General features: G+C 43.0%; 1 protein-coding gene across 2 annotated transcripts; it reads left to right on the top strand.

The window, feature by feature from the left end:
- Positions 1–989: 989 nt before the first annotated feature.
- Positions 990–5,096, top strand: LOC115727955 (G-type lectin S-receptor-like serine/threonine-protein kinase B120). Of its 2 annotated transcripts, none has more exons than XM_030658278.2 (7): positions 990–2,597; positions 3,123–3,233; positions 3,311–3,543; positions 3,623–3,833; positions 3,939–4,176; positions 4,276–4,423; positions 4,719–5,096. In XM_030658278.2, exons 1-7 carry the CDS (start codon positions 1,001–1,003, stop codon positions 5,025–5,027), a joined length of 2,847 nt encoding a protein of 948 aa, XP_030514138.2. In that variant the 5' UTR covers positions 990–1,000; the 3' UTR covers positions 5,028–5,096. The 2 variants fall into 2 exon arrangements, with proteins under 2 accessions (XP_030514138.2, XP_030514139.2); XM_030658279.2 differs by having other exon boundaries at positions 4,703–4,879.
- The last annotated feature ends 12,608 nt before the right edge of the window (positions 5,097–17,704 follow it).

Genomic DNA, 17,704 nt, shown 5'->3' with positions numbered 1-17,704 from the left:
TGATATAGATTAAGGTTTTGTTTGTTTTGCAATCGCTTGGAAATTAAGTTTCATGATTGAGTTTCTCCTTCTACAAATGAAAATGTGTGATCGAATAAATTGTTTTCGGACACGAAGAGTTGTATGAGAATGAACTTATTTTCAAACGCGAAAAAGTATGTTCTTTCCTTATTATATATTCAACTATTCTATTCATTTTCAGAACTCACTTCTTCAATTCCAAATTTTCATATCTTTCCAAAAGAGATACAACCTTCTTTTCTGATTGTTTCCTTAGAGAATTCTTGGAGAAATATTAGACTTGCTATCTAATATTCTCGTTTGATACTCTGTTGTATCCTGGACGATCTTTGCCGGTAGCCATTAGCAAGGTTGTGGGGCAAATAATTCCTTAAAGAGATTGATATCACACCTATTCCATTGTTCATCCCATTCGCTAAATTTTCCAACAATTTTAAGGAATTATCCGCACAACAATGGAGTCAGGATCCATCAAAGTTGAGGGGTTTGATATTAGAGTTTAGGTATCTAAGATGATTAGGGTCTTTTGACGGATTATTTTGGTATTGAAGTATCCTTTTTGAGAATCTATCCCAACAGTTTGGTCTTTTTGATCATGCTGTTTTGTGTTTAGCAATAGTATGCGAAATGAATTTACCGGCCGGGCGACAAAGGAGGAAACACTCCAATAACAGAGAAAATTCTCTCCATCTGAGCTATCAAAGAGATACCGACAGTGGGCATCCGACCATCAGATACCGACAGTCGTCTTCTAGCATCACCGACCTTTAAATATCAGATTTTCATAAATTCATTTCACATAGCTACACGGTAACGCTTGTTCTCAGGTTGAAACCAGCCCTTCTTTGATCTGTGAGGGACGACGAATCTCTTACCTTCGTCTTTGTCGTTATCGTGGACTTCTTCGCACGAACAAATATAAACTCGACGACTCCTCAGCCAAGGGGATGCACTGATCCCTTCTGTAGTTCTGTTGGCGATGGCCCTCTTCACGTTGGGTCAACTCAACGTTTTGCGTGGCACGAAAAAGAAGAAGAAAAACGTTTCAACTGTCGATTCAATGCACGTTTTTTGTGTTGATTCTTATTCCAAAGAGTCGCCAACCTTGTGTCATAAGCTGCAACACCTAACATGGGTCGCCATTGAAACTCCCTCTCTCACCCTGAAAAGTTTCCACTTGTGTTCTTTGATTCTCCCTCTCTCCGGAGCAATGCTTGGGGCATCTGTCAATGATGGAATGCCTGTCACCGGAAAAAACAGAGCAAGGTTGCTCCTTGCCTCCTTGTTTTTGGTTTCGTCGTCTCTGTTTCCATATTCTCATGCAGCAAATTCGATCTTGCGAGGGCAGTTTGTCGGAGGTGGCGATACTTTGATTTCTTCTTCTGGGAATTTCGAACTGGGGTTCTTTAGTCCTGCAAATTCGTCTCTTAGATATGTTGGTATTTGGTACCACAAGATAAGTGTTAAAACAGTCGTGTGGGTCGCAAACAGGGAGAGCCCTGTTTCTGATGAATCTGGAGTTTTGATTGTTTCAAGTGATGGAAATTTGATGGTTTTAGATGGAAATAATCGCACAGTTTGGTCTAGTGGCATTAATTCTTCCTCTGTGCCCACCAACTCAACAGCTGTTTTGATGGATACAGGAAATCTTGTTCTTTTGGCCAGTGCAGATGCTGACTCTGCTAGTGCTGATGGGGATATCAGCAACTCATATTGGCAAAGCTTTGAAAACCCGACAGACACATACTTGCCTGGCATGAGAGTGAGGGTGAATTCTAGGGCTGGAGAGAACCGTGCCTTCTGGTCATGGAGATCATCGAATGACCCTTCCCCTGGGAACTTCTCTCTGGGCGTCGATCCCCGGGGATCGCCTCAGATAGTGATCTGGGGCCAGTCAGGCCGGCAATGGAGGAGCGGGCATTGGAATGGGCTGATTTTCACCGGAGTGCCGAACATGACTGGCAGTTATCGATACGGATTCAAGCTCTCAAGCACCGAGGCGGATGGAAGCATGTACTTCACGTACACGCCACTGAATAGCTCCAAGCTTTTGATGTTCCGTGTACTTTGGAATGGGACAGAGGAGCAGTTAGGCTGGGATGAGACTAGTAATGAGTGGACTGTGCTGCATGAACAGCCTGCTAAGGAATGTGACCTCTATAATAAATGTGGAGATTTTGCAATATGTAATGAAATGGACTCTCCCAGATGTAGTTGCATGGTAGGGTTCAGTCCGAGTTCACCGGAACAATGGAACAGGGGTAACTGGTCCGCGGGTTGTACTTGGAAAACCCAATTACAGTGTCGGAACAACAGCAGCATTTCAGCGGGAGATGGTGGCCGGGTGGACAAGTTCTCGAAATTGGATGGCGTGAAGTTGCCGGATTTCGCGGATTATGTTTCAGCCACTAGCGGGAATGAGTGTCAGGCGAAGTGTCTGGGGAATTGTTCATGCAACGCCTATGCTTTTGATAGAAGCTTTGGGTGCATGCTGTGGAGCGAGGATTTGATAGATGTGCAGCACTTCGCCAAGGGTGGAACAACCCTCCAAATTCGTCTCACCAATTCTGAATTAGGTGTGCTCTCTTTGGGGTATTTCCCTTTGAAATTTAAAGCTTTGCTCATTTTCTCCAACATAATGGTTTCTATTCTTGTGATCTTCGTTAGTATGATAAAGGCCGATGCCGATAGTGTGACTTAGCAGAAAAAGCACTGAAATTCTTATATTGAGAATTAGGTTTATGAAGGTCAGGGATTTCCAGTTTCAACAGTTAGTGTAACTGAATAACATGAATCTATCCTTGTGTATTATCAGAAAGGAATGATATTAATCACTTTCAACATAGATCACCATAAGCTGTTTAATAACTCCGGTATAACTAGTTATTTTCAAGCTTATATAAAGGTGATGTATCAGAACACTGACGCATGAAAAGGTCCTATTCATCAGCAACAAGAAGTCGTGCATCATACAATAGACAAAACATCTATTGTCACAGAGTTTCTGTGCTAATGGCTTTGGATATTTTTTAGAATACTTGAACACTTTCCAACCAGTGATGACCCGTATAACGCAATTTCTTTCTCTTATCTATGAATAGGAACGAAGAGCAAAATATCAAACCTGTTCATAATAATTACTGTCTTGGTTGGAGCAGTTGTTCTCGGTGTAGCAGTATGGTTGTTGTGGAGGTTTAAGGACAATTTGAAAGGTGAGATTTTATTTGTGGGGTGAATGATCTATTGGTCCTTAAATTCTTATTTACATGTTAGTGAACTTTAAATACAGGATTCTTGATTTTCTATCGGAAAAACAAGGAACTTCCCTTGTTTAATGATTTTGTTAAGAACGAAGAGCTATCTGCTGAATTATCCGGATCGGATGGTCTTGCCAGACATGCTAAGCAGCTAATAGGAGGAGCTGATATACCAGTGTTCAACTTCAGTTCCATTGAAGCTGCGACGAACTTCTTTTCTGAAGAAAACAAGTTAGGACTGGGAGGATTTGGTCCCGTTTACAAGGTAAAGCTAACTGATCACCAGTTGTAGACTTTGAGATGTCATAGAGGCATTCTTAATTGTCTACCCTCTGAAACAGCAGGGAAAGTTTTTTGGAGGACAAGAAATAGCCGTTAAGAGGCTTTCGAGGAAGTCGAGCCAAGGGCTCGAGGAATTTAAGAACGAGGTTATGTTGATTGCGAAATTACAACACAGAAATCTCGTGAGACTCCTCGGCTTCTGTGTCCAAGGGGAAGATAAGATGCTCGTTTACGAGTACATGCCCAACAGGAGCTTGGATTGTTTTATTTTTGGTAAGCTGATTCAAACATCTGAATCTGGTCTTTTGCATTCCATGAAAGAACTGTCATGAAGTTTCTTCATGTGTTTATACTTAACTTTTCAATTTTTTAATGCAGATCCCGCGAAGCGAGCGCAACTGGACTGGACGAAACGTTTTGAGATTATTGAAGGCATAGCACGAGGCCTCCTCTATCTCCATCGAGACTCTAGACTAAGGATTATACATCGGGACCTGAAAGCCAGTAACATTTTGTTGGACGAAGAAATGAACCCGAAAATATCAGATTTTGGCATGGCCAGAATTTTCGGTACGAACGAAAGCGAAGCAAGTACCAATCGAGTGGTTGGCACATAGTAAGTTGAATTTCTTCCTAGTGAGAAAGAGTGTACATCTGACTCCAAATGTCTGATCGGTGTGGAGCAGACTGATTCATCTGCGAAATTGAATTGCAGTGGTTACATGTCTCCAGAGTACGCGATGGAAGGTCTATTTTCTGTCAAATCCGACGTGTACAGCTTTGGGGTATTATTACTGGAGATCATTAGAGGCGAGAAAAATTTCGGCTTTCGCACGTCGGAACATTCTAATCTTATCGGCCATGTGAGTTCATCCTAATATGAATTTGAGCTACTAGGCGCCAAAACTGTCATTTCAGGAGATGTTTGCATCTGCTCCTATTGTTTTGTTCAAAACTGCCTTTGATTAGGGTTGTCTCAGTCCGGTTTCCACTTCTCCATTGTGTGTAGCTTAGAAACTACCAATCATGTAAAAGGCATAGCGATATCTACATATGTCATCGTGCGTTAGGACAATATACAATTGAAATCGCTATTCGTTTGTTTACATGTAAGGGGCTATTCGAACTGTTTTTCACACAAGTGCACGGCGATTTCAGGCTTGGCGTCATTGGAATGAAGGGAAGGCGATGGAACTTATCGATCCTTGTATCAGGGACGCGTGCTCTAGGGATAAGGTGCTGCGATGCATACAGGTCGGGCTGTTGTGTGTGCAGGACTCTGCCGTGGATAGGCCGGCCATGCCTTCCGTTGTGCTCCTACTAGGAAGCGAAACAGTGGATCTTCCCTTCCCGAAACTACCCAGGTCAACCTCAATCACGGGCTCCGTTGATGCTTATTTGTTGTTTGGAAGCCAAGAAATCGAGTCATTGAATGGTGTAACAGTTAGCTCCGTGGATGGTAGATAGGGCCAATGTGATTCATTCATGCTGTCTCCTCTTTGTTCCTGTGATCTTTCCAACCCGAAAAGTGTTCTTGAAATTCATCAAAAGGACACACGTGAAACAAAAAATCATAACTTGGTTCCTTGGTCTTGATATGAAAGTGTCTTGATTGCTTTTTATTCTGTAGCGTCACATTCGATTGAAGCTCATTTTGCACGGGAGAAGGAGTGTTAATAATGGATATGCTCGATCTATAAGCTGAGGGCTTGTTTTCAATTATTGGAGCCAAAGTCAATCTTGCTTCACTGGCATATGTACAAGCACATACGGTTCCCGAGTGATAGTATGATGCTCTTATCATTGATAAACGTCAAATATATCCCAACTGATAATAGTGAAAAATTCAAGAGACAATTCCAAATAAGCGCCTAAAGTAGACATTGTTCAAATAATGGCATGTAGTAACCTCATTGCTTCAAAGAAGGGTCTAACCAAGGGCATTCAAGCCAGATCGAGCAAGGCCGCCCTTGATGGCCACAGGTGAGGGCCGACGTTACCCTCCCCAAATAAGGTCGGCCCTTGCCTGTGCTAACTAAGGCTGACCCACCTAGCCCTTGCAGGTGACCAATGTGGCCAGTCACCGGTGAAAAGGAAGGGGAAAAAAATGAAAAAATAATTAAGTGATGAAAATACCATTGGTTTAGGCTCTTCTTCGAAACAATAAGGACATTTCAACCCCTTATTTGAAATAATATCCTCTTCATGCACTTATTTGATAAACTAAGGGCACTTTAGGTTGTTATTTAGAATTTTGCCAAATTTCAACTATCATCCTCATTATGGATAGCTCAAGCCTGAGTGCCACCGCCACGAACTCACGGTCCAGTGCAGAGCCAATGCCCGAGCCCCATGGCCATGCTCTTTCAAAGCTTGCTTGGGAGACAAGGGGAAACTAGGGATGTGACGATGTTGGGCGGCGGCAAACGTGACAGGCTGGTTTTGGTTTGGGTCGCTATGGACCTTGGATAGGTAAGGTGGCAGGAGGTATGATTTATGTGGTTTCCTATTTACATGATGGGCAAATGAGTCTCTTACAGTTTGGAATTTGCAAATTGCAAGTTTTGGAAAATGAGTATGCAGATTGATATAGATGGCAAAACAGAAAAAAGGATTTTGAAATCTTTTCATGAGAATCTGGAGCCAGGGCCCGAGGAGAACAAGTGGTAAGCATATAGGAAATCCTAAAACTTATCACGAAAGTTTTTAATTTGATAGCTATAAACCTTGGTTTTGACGGGCCTTGCTTCGTGGTCCATCCTGCATTAATCCATTCTGATTGTCCAAGAAAACAATGCAATTTTCGAAAGCCGTGTGAAGTGGACTATTTTCAAATTAGCAAGAACATCTGAGATATCGTTGTCATTTGTTCTCATGACATTTTACTCTGGTCATCTGCTTCCTGGTTTACAACAACTACACCGGGGCCTCTTCTTCATAACCGAATACTGCATCGAGGCAGATGTACTTAGGGTGTATGTGCTTGAATAACGAAATCTTCAAGCTTGGGTTCTTCTTGCCTCATGGATAGGAAAACCGGTACGTAGAAATATGGTATACGAACATGACTCCCTTGAAAATCGTTTAGGGGGCGGATAGGGACTGGCCCCCTTGCTCGCACTGAAATCTGAAGCTTCTCGACGGGCAGCAAAATGCTGTCTGGTCCACCAATGCAAAGGTCCTGCTAAACGATTCGGCCACAGTGGTTTCAGATTGTGGAAACTCTGTCCTGCAGGACAAGAGTTCGAATGAAATGTGGGGGAGCTCCCATGAGCTAACCGATATTCTCCTTCCATACTTGAAGTTGGGCGTGAACACAAAGAGCAGGAAAGAAGCCAACGCTTGATTTCTTGGAAAAGGGAAAGTGATCCCTCGTTTGGAGGCTCTGCTTTCGGAATCACCCTGGATGCGCCGCCTTAGGCTCTCGCATGGAAAGGCTCAACTCCCCGTTGGAGAGGTGGACAGCCGGACGAGTTGAAATTCATCAACATACCCAATATGGTGTTGGTTTGTGTTTCGCCGGAATTTCTTCGCGACAGAATATCTTTCACCGAAATTCGTTCTTTGGATTTTAAATGTGATAAAGGGTCTTGTGGAGGTGTTGGACTGGAAAGATTCAGACAGTCAGAAAATCAACACATAAAGTTGCAACGATTTCAATAGAATTACACAAATATTGTCTCAACCAGAGTTTGACTCAATAGAGAGATTCTGTAAGCACAACTCAAAGGAATCGATACAGATGAAAATGAAAGAAAATACACAAATGTAGCCCAAACCAGAGTTTGACCCAATGGAAGGGTTAGGTGAACACAATTTCTCTCAAAAGATAACGAACCAATGCACTCGAGACTGCCAAAGTTTGACTCTACGACAAAGCCTTGAATACACTTTGATAATACACCAGAGTTTGACTCGATGGTGCAATATCTAGGATAAAGATAAACGCTACAGTTTAACTCAACAACGAGAATCTCAAAGCTACGGCTAAGAAAGGTAAATTGTAGTACGATAAGTAAAGATAAGATAAATTTTTTGATTTGTTTGGGAGTGTTTTTTGTGATTCTCTGGTGGTTTTTTATAATGGTTGAGGAGGTAATTGCTCTTCATCGGTTGTGATTTTAGTACGCCAATAGCTGCCACGTTTACCATCATTCACGAACCTTTTTGACCTTGCTTTCAAGTATTTATTTTGCTTTAAATAACTGTCTATACTCTCGTCTTAGCTCAACCTCTTTACCCAGGCCAGTTGTGTGACAGCCCGAATTTCCGCAAGTTGAATTGTTAAGTGGAATAGTTAATTTGAACTTGGATTCAAGGTGGTTATGAGTCGGATTTTAACCCATGGAGTGATGGATATTGGAACCATGGATGATCGATAAAGGCATGATATCGTTGGAGTGAAAGAATTATTTTGGAATCGGTTTGCGGGGAAAATTGATCCGGATCGAACCCGCAAGGCAGCCCACCACCTCACCCTGCCTTAATCGACCTACCCCTCCTTATATAAGTCCCAGTCTTCTCTCTTCTCTCCTCATTTCTCACGTCCACCACCAAGAGGACTCCCTCAAACCTTCATTTCTCTCTTTTCTCTCGGTTTCTCCTCCATCTACACCGTTGTTCTTCCTTCACCCGAATTCAACATCGTCGCTTCACCTTCGCGCATGACACCACCACTGCTTGAACCACCAAGGACGACCTAGCTTAGTCCCGCGCGCTGTCCCCTCCTTCCACCCTCTCGGCCACATGTTTCCAAGAGGAACTATGGCGGCCCGAACTCGTTCTTGGACCGATTCACTTTCTATCTTCTTCGTTTGGAATCCTCAGGCAAGTATCCACCTACCTTTAACCCTTTTCTCCTCAATCGTAGTTCATGATTTGTGGGTATTTGGCCTTGAGGCCGTGTGATGGTGGTGTGATGTGCTTGATGTCTTGCGGCCTTGGGTCGTCGGGTGGTGGTAGTTTGTATTGCATATAAGAATCAAAGCACGCGTGTGATTGACTGCTTGCTTTGTTGAGCCCAGAGAGGGTGGAGTGTTAATTGTGTGGCTGAGGATGTGTCACATCCCGATTCTCCGAGAAAAAGGACATGACACAGCCGTCCTTTTGAATCAAAGGACGCAGCCTCAAACAAAGCTCGAACTAAAACCTGATATCCAAATATATACCTCCATATATATTTGATAAAAAGGTCACACATGTCCACAAAAGTAGAGCTCATCTACTATAACCAAAAAGATAAACAAACGTAGCTTTTCATCTAGCTCGAACTCACCAACTATATACAATTTATCCAAAAAATATATCCCCACTATCCAAAAGTAGTCTTGCAGCTAACGTACGCTCGACCCTATTTGCGACTCGCCGATAAACCCGAAAGCCAAATCCATTGATTAATCTCATTAAACTAACTTTCGATGGTCCATCCATCGAATAATCTCATACTCATCATCAACTATGGCCACGTTTAACGCCGTGGCAAGGCGACCAAGTTTACCCCTCTTGGTTAGGTCTACCACCCATTTTAGCCGGTGGTTTGGCTCAATGACGTCTTGACAGTATGCATACTACCCCCACCTCGGTGGGTTCTAATCATAGGGACATGAGTATTGAAACCCAATACCGAAATCCAGAAAAACCACAATGATCCAGTTTCACAAACAAAAGGCTAAAAACCGAATACATAGCCTTTCTCAGAAACGTATTTCTCAAACAATATTTCAGCAAGATAATCGTCAATAAGCCATATCAAACAATTAAATGGTAGTAATAGCTCGATCCCGTTTATGCAAAAATAATGCTTTAAACGTCACCTTACTTCGCCTTGTCAAGAAATCACACCAAAGTACACGTGCTCATCTTTAAAGCATGAGTTTTATAAATTCTTAGAAGAGAGAGTACAACTCACTCGAGTGTGGTTGCTCACTCCGTTATCTCTTTTTGTCTTTCGGGTTTATTGGGAGTCGCAAATAGGGTCGAGCGTACGTTAGCTGCAAGACTACTTTTGGATAGTGGGGATATATTTTTTGGATAAATTGTATATAGTTGGTGAGTTCGAGCTAGATGAAAAGCTACGTTTGTTTATCTTTTTGGTTATAGTAGATGAGCTCTACTTTTGTGGACATGTGTGACCTTTTTATCAAATATATATGGAGGTATATATTTGGATATCGAGTTTTAGTTCGACCTTTGTTTGAGGCTGCGTCCTTTGATTCAAAAGGACGGCCGTGTCATGTCCTTTTTCTCGGAGAATCGGGATGTGACATTTATTGGTATCAGAGCATAAGCTATGATTTTTGGGTATAGAAATGGGACATTGTGAGATTGTGTGATAGATGTTAACGCGTTATCTTTTTAGATACTAAGGTTATGTTCTATGGGTGGTTTCAGATAGTTATGAGCTCCGACTCGGATCCACCACTTGTTTCTCTTGTCGGAGATAGGGGCAAGAGGGCTTTTGACTTCGATCCTAGAGATGTGCCTCAAGGCTCTAGAGGCAAGCCTTCGACAAGACGTCAAGATGATATGAGAGCAGACTCACAAGAAACAAGAGAGCAAAGCCAATAGCCAAGGGCCCACAATAATGTATCGGGAGTTATTGAACCTAGCGGTGATCGAGTTTATACCTTTGCTCAATTCGGGAAGGCGAAGCCACCAACTTATGATGGGAAAACCGATCCTCTTATGGCGGAACGTTGGATTAGGAAGATCGAAGGAATCTTTAAAGTTGAAGAAGTCCTTGAGGATAAAAAGGTTAACTTTGCAACCCAATACTTGGAGGGTGAAGCCGAGTATTGGTGGGAGGGATTAAAGACCACTCTTGGAGATGAGGACGCGACCATCTATTGGAGGGACTTCAAGGCGGCTTTCAATGCTCAATTCTTTCCGAAGTCTTTTCAATCGAAGATGAAAAGTGATTTTCTACAAATATCACAAGGCGAGTCTACCGTATTGGAATATGCGGGTCGTTTCAACCAAATGAGCAGATTTGCCGAGAGTTTTGTGACCGATGAGAAGGACAAAGCGGAGCACTTTCAAAGGGGATTACGACCCGAGATTCGTTTTGAACTCGCATCCCTCCTACTGACAACTTATGAGGACGTGCTGGAACGAGCGATCGAGATTGAGCAAGAGATCTTGGAGAGCGGCATCGCGGGTGCTCCTCAACATAAGAGGCACAAGGTTAGAAATTTTCAAGAAAGTCGTCTAAGTGAGGGTAACAAGCAAAGGGGCTTTAGCGGGACTGAGAAGGCAAAGAGTCGAGCTATTCTTGAGCCTTGCACTACGTGTGGGAAACTTCATAGTGGTCAATGTTATTGGAAGACCGGAATTTGCTTTTTATGTGGAAAGGCGGGACATATACGACAAAACTGTCCTATGCAAAGGAAGGCTCCAGCAGATAACGGATCTTGTTTTGTATGTGGACGACCCGGACACCTAGCACGCACTTGCCCTATGCGGAAAAATGCACCCCCGGTTGATAGACCACGGGAGAATCAACAAAGGCAAAGGACAGCTGGGAAGGTCTTTGCGATGACAGAGGAGGATCCAGCGGCGTCTAATGCGGTTGTGGCAGGTGATGTTTCTATTGCCTCACGATATGCTTACGCCTTATTTGATCCTGGTGCAACACATTCTTTTGTTTCCATGAAATTCGCTAATAAACTTGATGTGCCACCTAAGTCGCTTGATGGTGATTTGCGTGTGGATACTCCCATCGGGGATTTTTTGATTGATGATCGTGTATATAAGAGATGTATGCTCCGGATTGATGATGTCGAGATGCCCGTGGATCTTGTAGAATTAAATATACAAGATTTCGATGTCATTCTAGGAATGGATTGGTTATCAACTTATCATGCTACGGTTGATTGTTATGCCAAAAAAGTTGTTTTTCGACCTCCAAATCAGGGTGAATTCTTTTTCTCGGGAAGTTGTAAGGTTAACTTTCCAGGGTTGATATCAGTTTTGCAAGCAAGAAAGCTTTTGAAGAAGGGTTGTCATGGTTATTTGGCTTATGTGAGAGACACAAATAAGGATGTGGTAAAGCTGGAAAATGTTCCCGTTGTTCGAGATTTTCCAGATGTATTTCCTGAAGACTTGCCTGGTTTGCCTCTTGATAGAGAGATCGAATTTTCCATTGATCTGATGTCCGGTACCACACCGATTTCTAAGGCACCATATCGGATGGCACGGACTGAATTAAGAGAGTTGAAAACACAGCTGCAAGAACTCCTGGATAAGGGATTCATCCGACCTAGTGTTTCACCTTGGGGAGCTCCTGTATTGTTTGTGAAAAAGAAAGACGGTAGTATGAGGCTATGCATAGACTACCGCGAGCTTAATAAGATAACGATCAAAAATAAATATCCTTTGCCTCGGATTGACGATTTATTTGATCAACTCTAGGGAGCTCAAGTATTTTCTAAGATTGACCTTCGCTCTGGGTATCATCAGTTGAAGATTAAAGCAGATGATGTGCCTAAAACCGCTTTCGGGACGAGGTATGGCCATTATGAATTTCTTGTCATGCCTTTTGGATTAACGAACGCACCTGCTGCTTTCATGGACTTGATGAATAGGGTGTTCAAGCAATATCTTGATCGATTTATTGTGGTATTCATTGATGACATTCTGGTATATTCGAGGAATCCAGAAGAACACGAGAACCATTTGAGGATCGTTTTGCAGACTTTGCGTGACAAGGAACCGTATGCAAAATTTAGTAAGTGTGCATTTTGGCTTGATCACATTGAATTTTTGGGCCATGTAATCTCGAAGGATGGTATTTCGATTGACCCGAAGAAAGTTGAAGCGATTGTTCGGTGGAGACGCCCCACCAATGTTACTGAAGTCAGAAGTTTTCTCGGCTTAGCCGGCTACTATAGGCGATTTGTGGAGGGATTTTCTAGAATTGCCGGTCCACTTACTCGTTTAACCCAGAAGGGAGTTAAATTTGATTGGACAAATCAATGTGAGCGCAATTTTCAAGAACTAAAGAGACGATTGGTGTCGGCTCCGATATTAACCTTACCTTTAGGTATTGGTGGTTATATTGTCTATTGTGATGCATCTAAAGAAGGTTTAGGCTGTGTTCTTATGCGGGACGAGAAAGTTATAGCCTATGCCTCTAGACAATTGAAGCCACATGAGAAGAATTATCCGACTCATGATCTAGAGTTAGCAGCGATCGTATTTGCCTTGAAAATATGGCGTCACTATTTGTATGGTGAAAAATGTGAAGTTTTTACAGATCACAAGAGCTTGAAGTACATCTTTACTCAGAAAGAGTTGAATATGAGGCAAAGGAGGTGGTTAGAACTTTTGAAAGATTATGACTTGTCCATCAATTATCATCCGGGTAAGGCTAATGTAGTAGCCGATGCCTTGAGTCGTAAATCTTACGGGAATATGGCAGTATTACTTACTTCTCAGAAGCCTATTCTTGAGGACATGCGAAAGTTGGACTTAGAGGTGTTGATACATCATCTTGGCGCCCGATTAGCTAATCTTAGAGTACAACCCACGTTGATAGATAAAGTCAAAGCGAAACAGAAGGATGATCCTCGGTTGAAAAAGATTAAAGAAGGTGTCAAAGCCGGAAGGCAAGAGGACTTCGGTATTCATGCCGATGAGTCATTGAGATTTCGTGGTCGACTCTGTGTCCCTGATGAGTCGAAATTGAAAAAGGAGATATTGCAGGAAGCCCACAACACTAGATTTTCTATTCATCCAGGGAGCACTAAGATGTATAGAGATTTGAGAGAAAACTTCTGGTGGGTCAACATGAAGAAAGATATTGTCAAATTTGTCGACCAGTGTCTTGTTTGCCAAAAGGTAAAGATTGAACATCAAAAACCAGGTGGACAGCTACACCCACTTGAGATACCTAAATGGAAGTGGGAGCATATTACCATGGATTTCATCGTCGGTTTACCGAGGACACCAAGCGGTAAGAATGCTATATGGGTGATTGTCGATCGGTTGACTAAGTCTGCTCACTTCTTGTCATATAGATTCGGTCTCTCACTTGAAGACATGGCGAAACGATACGTTAATGAGATAGTGAAGCTTCATGGGGTTCCAGTGAGCATTGTTTCTGACGGGGATCCACGGTTCGTGTCCAACTTTTGGAAGAGTCTTCAAAGAGCGTTGGGTACTAGACTCAACTTCAGTACAACATTTCATCCACAAACGAGGACGGCCCGACATAAAAAAACCTTTTAGTCTTTAGAGGATATGTTGAGAGCATGTGCTATTGATTTTGGCGGCTCTTGGGACGAGCACCTCCATTTGGCGGAATTCTCTTATAATAACAGCTACCATTCCAACATCAAGATGGCTCCTTTTGAAGCTTTATATGGTCGAAAGTGTAGGACACCCGTTTGTTGGGACGATGTAGGTGAGAAAAGGCTAATCGGTCCCGAGTTTATACAGCAATCGGAAGAGAAAGTCAGACTTGTTCGAGAGCGTTTGAGGACAGCACAAAGCCGCGAGAAAAGTTATGCAGACCTCAAACGACGTAAGTTAGAATTTGATGTGGGCGATCATGTATTTCTGAAGGTCTCTCCTATGCGGGGCGTTATGAGATTTGGCACGCGTGGCAAGCCGAGTCCTAGATATGTGAGACCGTTTTTGATATTGGAGAGGATTGGCGAGGTTGCTTATAGATTGGCATTGCCGCCAGCGTTATCTGGAGTGCATGACGTGTTTCATGTATCTTTATTGCGAAAATATGTGCCAAGTCATGATCATATATTAGATTATACTCCTTTGAGGTTAAGGGAAGACTTAGCTTATGAAGAGCAGCCTTTACGCATCGTGGATAGGAAAGATCAAGTATTACGGCGTCGTACAATCCCTTATGTGAAGATTCAATGGCAAAACCACACCGAGAGGGAGGCCACTTGGGAGCTTGAGGAGGAAGCGAGACGCAAATATCCTCACTTATTTGATGAATAAGGTACGTCTAAATTTCGAGGACGAAATTTTTTTAAGGAGGGTAGAATGTAATATTTGAGTTTTTTGACTAGGTCAAAACAAGTGGTAGGACCCACTGGTAAAATAAAAAATAAAAAAATAAGAGAGCAGATGGTTTCTCCAAAAAGAGGCATCGGGAGTCTTCCATCTATAAAGAGAAGAAAGAAAGAAAACAGAAAGGGGAAAAAGGAGAGAAAGAAGGAGAAAGGAGAAAAGGGAAAAAGAGAAATAGAAAACAGTCACGTGCGCGCACCGCCCTCCACGAGCGCTTCGCTGAAGTCATTTCCCTACGTGTCGCAGCACGTGGTAAGCGCCCGCCCTCTCTTCCCTCTCTATTGAAGTGATTTTCTGGATTTAGGGCAAAATTCGGATCTTGAGGGAAACTGAGTTGTTGTGTCCTATCTCATGGGCGATTGGCCATGTTTTTGCTTGGGAATGAAACTTAAGGATGTTATGGAGCTAATGCTTTTGACGGTTTGTGAATTGAATTTACGGTTTGTCCAAACGAAATTTCAGAAGTTCGGCGTGCGGGCTGTCCAAGTGCACGACTTGTAGTTCTTTGGCCCCTAGGTGTCCGATTGTCGACGTTTATACGTCATTTAGTCAAGTTTTTCGCATGCATAGTATTTTACAAGCTTTTAATGTTATTTTTCAACTAATTTTTAGGATTTCAAGCTTTGCGGTTCAATGACTACTTTAGGTTGGTTTGCAACTTTTTAAGGTGAGTTGTACTCTCTCTTCTAAGAATTTATAAAACTCATGCTTTAAAGATGAGCACGTGTACTTTGGTGTGATTTCTTGACAAGGCGAAGTAAGGTGACGTTTAAAGCATTATTTTTGCATAAACGAGATCGAGCTATTACTACCATTTAATTGTTTGATATGGCTTATTGACGATTATCTTGCTGAAATATTGTTTGAGAAATATGTTTCTGAGAAAGGCTATGTATTCGGTTTTTAGCCTTTTGTTTGTGAAACCGGATCATTGTGGTTTTTCCGGATTTCAGTATTGGGTTTCAATACTCATGTCCCTATGATTAGAACCCATTGAGGTGGGGGTAGTATGCATAATGTCAGGACGTCATTAAGCCAAACCACCGGCTAAAATGGGTGGTAGACCTAACCAAGAGGGGTAAACTTGGTCGCCTTGCCATGGCGTTAAACGTGGCCATAGTTGATGATGAGTATGAGATTATTCGATGGATGGACCATCGAAAGTTAGTTTAATGAGATTAATCAATGGTTTAAGCCATTGATAGTTTGTTGTTATTATGATTTGCTATTTGACTTACTTTGATGATTGCATAGTGATTTCTCGATCCGCTTAGAAGATATTGTACTTCTCACCGAGCTGTGGTTGCTCACTCCGTTATCTCTTTTGCTTTTCAGGTTCTTCGGCGAGCCGCAAGTAGGATCGAGCGTCCGTTAGTCGTAGGACTTTTGGGATAGTAGGGATATATTTTTGGATAAGCTGTATATAGTTGGTGAGTTCAAGCAAAATGGAAAGCTATGTATGTTTGTCTTTCCATTTTGGGAGATGAGCTCTGAATTTTTGTGAACATGTGACCTGTTTATCATATATATGTGGAGGTATATATTTTGGATATCGGGTTTTTGTTCTTACTTTGAGGTCGGGTCCTTTGGGTAAAGAAGGACGGCCGTGTCATGTCCTTTTTCTTGGAGAATCGGGATGTGACATTTTGTTGGTATCAGAGCCGACCTCCGACCGCATGTGGGGCCGCAACGGGCGCTCGCGGGTGCCGCTAAGGGCACAGTGGGGACGCCTTGCCGCTAAGGGGGGGATTATGTGACATCCCCGTCCCACATCGCCTAGGAGGAGAGCCTTGGGTTGGTTTATAAGGCTTGGGTGTCCTTAGATTTGCAAGACGCGTTTTTCGGGCATTGTATGGGCGACGCTCGGAGAAACAAAACCGTGAGGACTGTGTGTCCAAAGCGGATAATATCTTGCAAAGTGGCGCAGTGGAAGCGCGTGGGGCCCGAGCCGTTACAGGATGGTTGGGTCATGTGTGTAAACGCAATGAACCGAGGGTCTCGTAGGCCTGTGTCCTGACAAGGACGAGATTATGTCTACCCATGTTTGGATGAATATCTCGTGGGAGCCCGATGGAAATCAGGAAGTCTATGGCCTGTGTCCGGTTGGAAGGAAGCCCCGGAATAGGGGAATCGAGACCCGTGTCCCTCGCTAACGAAAATCGAGGTCCGTGTCCCTCGTGAGAAATGAAGCATGTGTCCTTCATGATCCCATGGTCGTTGTCTCATGGACAAAAAGTTAGGCAAAACCCAGAATTGAGGCCCATGTTCCTTGGAGAAATAAAAAGGAGGCCTATATCCCTCATATAATCATGGCCCGTGTCCCATGGTACTCGGTTCAAAGTGAAAACGAAAAGTAAATGATGAGTCATGTGTATGCCCATATGTGTGAGAGTATGTTATAGATGGAAGTCATCGTTCGTGATGTGTGTGGGGGTTAGTATCAAGCCTCATTTGCTTGCTCCCAAAGTCGTGCGTGTTGGAATATATAAAAATTAAACCATGCCTTCTTCTATCGACTTAAGCTTTTAGAACAATTGGATGTGGTTCTATAAAATCTTTCATGGTAACACAGCAAAAGATCCCGAGTTCAAACCTTTTCAGCCCACCACCTCACCCCGCCTTAACCAACCTACCCCTCCTTATATAAGTCCCAATCTTCTCTCTTCTCTCCTCATTTCTCACGTCCACCACTAAGAGGACTCCCTCAAACCGTCATTTCTCTCTCTTTTCTCTCAGATTCTCCTCCAACTTCACCACTATTCTTCCTTCACCCCAATTCAACATCGTCGCTTCACCTTCGCACGTGACACCACCACTACTTGAACCACCAAGGACAACCTAACTTAGTCCCGCCCGCCATCCTCTCATTCCACCCTCTCGGCCGCATGTTTCCAAGAGGAACTATGGCGGCCCGAACTCGTTCTTGGACCGATTCACTTTCTATCTTCTTCGTTTGGAATCCTCAGGCAAGTATCCACCTACCTTTAACCCTTTTCTCCTCAATCGTAGTTCATGATTTGTGGGTGTTTGGCCTTGAGGCCGTGTGATGGTGGTGTGATGTGCTTGATGTCTTGCGGCCTTAGGTCATCGGGTGGTGGTAGTTTGCATTG

The sequence above is a fragment of the Rhodamnia argentea genome, chromosome 3 (assembly GCF_020921035.1).
Source record: "Rhodamnia argentea isolate NSW1041297 chromosome 3, ASM2092103v1, whole genome shotgun sequence".
Lineage (NCBI taxonomy): Eukaryota > Viridiplantae > Streptophyta > Magnoliopsida > Myrtales > Myrtaceae > Rhodamnia > Rhodamnia argentea.
The sequence above is the reverse complement of the archived record's forward strand: the minus strand, read 5'-3'. Positions and strand labels throughout refer to the sequence as shown.